The 4,766-nt window shown below is 30.5% G+C and overlaps 1 protein-coding gene across 1 annotated transcript in view; it reads right to left on the bottom strand.

The window, feature by feature from the left end:
* The window catches only part of LOC105160920, a gene marked incomplete in the record, with an annotated part of 2,506 nt that extends 821 nt beyond the window's left edge, over positions 1 to 1,685 (bottom strand). The window contains 3 exon segments of the mRNA XM_020695383.1: positions 407 to 470; positions 577 to 797; positions 928 to 1,685. Of these exon segments, the coding sequence (XP_020551042.1) occupies positions 407 to 470; positions 577 to 761 (249 nt within the window).

Below are 4,766 nucleotides of genomic sequence, written 5' to 3'. Positions count from 1 at the left end.
TAGTTATAAAAACTTCCATTAGATCCAACGAGTAAGCGATGAGATCAATTAATTTAATGAATTGTTTGTTTCTACTGTTGAATAGATGATAACCAGGTTAATACAGATCTAGCAGAAACTGAAATACTTTGTGTGGATAAAGTTAAGACATGAATTCTTGATTGAAGGAACAAGTATGGGTGGTGCTCAGGTGTTTCCAGCACAAGTTATGTACTTAAACCAGATTTTTTCACAAGTGTTGTAGTTTTCTGACAAACATGTCCACAAAAACATGCAATAGTACTATTATTGGTACAAAGTCATACAAAGTGAATGGTCCATCTGATCCCCACATTCAAGAAATTAAATATATCTTACAAAACAAGGAGATTAAATAAAATATTTTTTTTTTCACAAAAGGCCTAACCTTTGCAAGAATTATGTCCAGCAATTCATTTCCAGCTTTTGCATCACAATCCTCTTGCTGATGGCTGTTAATCGAAATCAAACAAAAAACACAAAGATCAGAAATTCAGAACTCACAAAAAATTATGATGTAAAATTACCATAAAAGAGGTGCAAAGAAATAGAAAATACCTCATATGCCATCTAAAGGGTCTCGCATAAGAAGGGTCAAGGGTGGTGTGGATTAGACCGAGCCGCCGTGGCTTTGGGCAAACCACCGCCTCTTTCTTATCCACAGATCTGCCCGCGGCGGCAGCGCTGGCCCAAATCTCTTCACAGGCAGCAAAGCTGTTCTGCTGAATCGCGCAGTGGTTCATTTTTATCTCTTCAAGATCTTGGAATAGAAACACCTGCTGTTTCGAGAAAGGTGAAATCTTGCTCAGAATGGATGATTTCAAGACAAACAAGTAAAAGATCTGTGAAAAAACATGGATGAAGACAATTCGAGCTAAGAATAGTTTAAACTAATTTTTGTTTGTTTACTTCTGTTTCTAAGCTAAGATCCGGTCAACGAGGGCTTGAGATTAGAAGAGCCGGCTGAGATTTTTGACTTGTTCTTACAGACAAAAATAGAAAAAGATTAAATATTCAAGCGGAATATGAATTGTTCAAAAATCTGAGAAGAAAACTGTACAGATCTGCTGAAAACATCGAAAGTTTTTTGTTTTTTACAACTGTGAATCACTCCGCATGTGCTCCAAGTAACAGATCAGACAAAATCTCGTGACTATACGACTCCACACGCAGAGTAGGTACATCTTTTTCTTGAAATTTCAGATTTTCAGCGACCAGTGTGGAAATGAAATTATTCCCTTCAGAAATGAGGAAAATACTTTGAATTTCTTCTCAGGTATACAGATCTACAAACTCTTTGAATCCCGTGAACTAAGAAAATTTACTGACAAAACCGACAGATTTTTGGAGAGAAAAAAGTTAAACTTAGCCCAAAGACATATTATTAGCGAACAAGAATCAAGAACACCAAAGATTTAAACTTTTTTCACATCAAAGACTCGTCTTTTATTCTCCAGGCGACAATAAATCTGGCAGTAAACAAAAACCGAAGAGAAATACCATCTGGGCTATCACAATACTTCAGATTGACGACAAGAAAAAACCAAAAGAACACTAAAATTTTCAACAAAAACAGGTTTTTCAGAACCAGCCCACCTACTTTCCAACTACAACAAAGAAGAAGAAAGAGCGCACAACAGATGAAGAAATAGAGATTCAGCAGCTGAATATACCTGAAAGAGCTGTACAAAATTGTTGAGGCTCCTCCAAAGGGGAGGATTTCCAATAAGAATTTCAAAAAATAAAATTAAATAAAAGAGAGAAGAAAGAAATAAAGAAGAAAGACGAAAAAAGAGAGAGAGAGAAGAAGGAATAGAGGCAGATAAAACGGTCAGTTCGGGCAAAGAGGAGAGAAGGTTGATAGGGTCAGGCGCCCTCCAATTTATACACGCTTTCGGGCTTGATTAAGCTGAGATAGTATTTAAAATAAATAATAATAATAATTAAACAATGTTAATTTCGGTGGATATAATATTAATGCGTGGGGGACAACAACTGATATAAGGCTGCAATAAAATAAAAAGTAAGTCCTTACTTTATAATTAGTTATAATCAACATTATCATTATTATTTTTTATTATATCAAAAATAAATGGGAGGAGCGTTTGGGCTGCTGACAAAAATGTACTATTAATATTCTGTGAAATTAGATCTTCATCTTTTCTAATGGGTTTCTTCTTTTTTTTTAATGGGTTGCAAGAGGCTTAATACATGCAATAATTCCAGGATTTGAATTTTAAATCTGTTCTATTTTTGTAGGATGCCAAAGCCTAGTAATTAAAGTTTTGACCAATTGATAGACTCCTCGTAGCCCAAAAAGCATCAAGTTGCCATCTTCTTTTACAAATCTTGTCATACTATTTTTCTTTTTCCCCACCTAATATAAAATAAATTTAAATCAGAAACTAAATTTGTGAATATTATATTTATGTATGAGTCGGCTTAAATTAATATCACAACACTCAAACACATCTATATATCCTATCTACCTAATTACCTATAAAATATGGTCAAAATTTCTTCAATTAAAAATAACTTTAAATCAGAAAAATAAAATTGTGATTGTTGTCCTTTATTATGTTTGTGCAGTGTATTTACTTTATTAAATTTTATGATTATGATGCAGAAAGAGAACAAAAACTTAGTTTTTAATTCTGCCATGACTTCTAATATTTATTATGGCTCGTAGCCATGACAAAAATAATTTTTTATAGTGGATAGTTTCAATTTTTGGTATTAATTTTTATTTAATTATAATTAATAATAATTATTAGTGAAGGTTTTAGTCCGTAGCTAATAAAATCTAGAGGATGTTTGGCCAAGCTTTTGAAAACATCTTATAAGCTTCTAAACGTTATAAGATGCTTTAGTAAATTGTAGGATGTTGGATCTTATTTTGAAATAAGATTAAAAAATATTTGGATAAAATAAAATGTTAAAGATTTTATAAATTTTTTTAAAAAAAAATTAAGTTTTCGTAACTTTTTTTTTAAAATCCTATAAACTATATAAAATTAATATGCCATAAGACAAAAATATCTTCATTTATTTATTTATACACTCTTAAGATAAAATTATCTTCATTTATATACTTATACACTCTCTCTCTCACCCACACACACTCTCCTCACTATTTCTCTCTCTCACTTGCGCACACAGAACTCTCTTTAGAATTTAATTTTTTTAATATTCAAAAAAGAGAATATACTTCATTATTTAATAATAAACTATTATAATTAAATAAGATTGATATTGATATTATATTTATTAAAAAAATATAAATTGAAAATATTATAAATGATACGACTAGAACTAATTATTACATTAACAAAGAAAATATCAATTATTATTTACACTAAAATTTAACTAGCATGAATATATATATATATATAATTTTATTCAAAAATTTAGGTAATAATTCATTATTATTTTTTATTGTAAAAATATTACTATTAAATTTTTATTTGAAATTAAACTAATGTGAACTACTTATAAAAGCGTTTTAAAAATATTTAAAACAAAATATGTCAAAAATAACAACTTATTTGATTTTAATAGTATCATATCAACTTTAGTCATTTTACCAACTCAAAAATTTTATTATGCCAAGCACTCTAACATCTTATAAGATGTTTTCACATCCACTAAAATATCTTATAATATAATACGTAGGAGCTTATATGATATTTTAAAAGAACTTAACCAAACACCCTCTTAGTAAATTTTCTTCTAGTACGTATACGATCGTATGGTGATTTAAGTGTTAAATAATTTCCAAGTACTTCATCTAAATCAATAATTTAATTGAGTGGTTAAAATCATATTGTGTATCTATATTTTATAATAGATATTTATGTTGCATGATTTAAATTAAGGCTTGAGAAAATTATTAAAAGCGCAAGTACAAACCTAAAAACGCGTAAAAAGTAGTAACAATTATTTCCGTAATGACGATAATAAATCAAGAGAGATTTGAATTAAATTCCGTGAGCTGGATTAGGAATAGACATAGCCTCTCAGTCACTAACCGTTCACAAGTTGCAACTTGCAACACAGCCAACAAGTTGGTAGAGTTTGTTGCTGAAATGAAATGCTCATGAATGAATGAACTCATATAAGACGCTGTCGTTCGGCTGTTGAGGTTGTAATAATCCAATTTAGCACCTGTGATTTTGTGACACGTGTGAAAGCAGCGGCCTAGTTCTATCTGCATTCTTGTAAACCGGGTCTAGGGTTATAAATTGAAATAAAAAGCGTTAATAGAACAAAATGCGATGAATGGGAAATGAAAAAAACATGATACGATATTGTAGATGTAGGAAAAAAGTGCATATAACTCTAAGCGCTTTTCATGGACAGTTTTGCATACAGACAAAGTTTATGGTACCCACAGGCCATAGCCACCTTCTGAACAGTGTTTGCGTTTCCGACTTGTGGACTTGATTCAACTTAAGAATTTAAGTCCACCACGATTTCAATTCATCATGTCTTTATCAATATTTATCAGCTACCTCTTGCTTGATTTTCTTTTTTCTTCTTTAATCATCTTTTTAAATCAAAAGTATTATTTAAATTATGTTTCTAAAAGAAGTAGTGCCAAAAACTTGAATAAAGTCTTTCAAAGTGATTTTGGGAGATTGCTATTTTAAGGAATAGGATACGTCTTGATTATACGAAAAGCAATCCTACAAAACAAATCACCATCCGAACTACATTAAGAAGGCTTGTACTATAGTCATTCGATTCGA

Source organism: Sesamum indicum, linkage group LG1, assembly GCF_000512975.1.
Source record: "Sesamum indicum cultivar Zhongzhi No. 13 linkage group LG1, S_indicum_v1.0, whole genome shotgun sequence".
In the NCBI taxonomy this organism is placed as follows: Eukaryota; Viridiplantae; Streptophyta; class Magnoliopsida; order Lamiales; family Pedaliaceae; genus Sesamum; species Sesamum indicum.
This window is presented reverse-complemented; position numbering and strand designations above follow the sequence as displayed.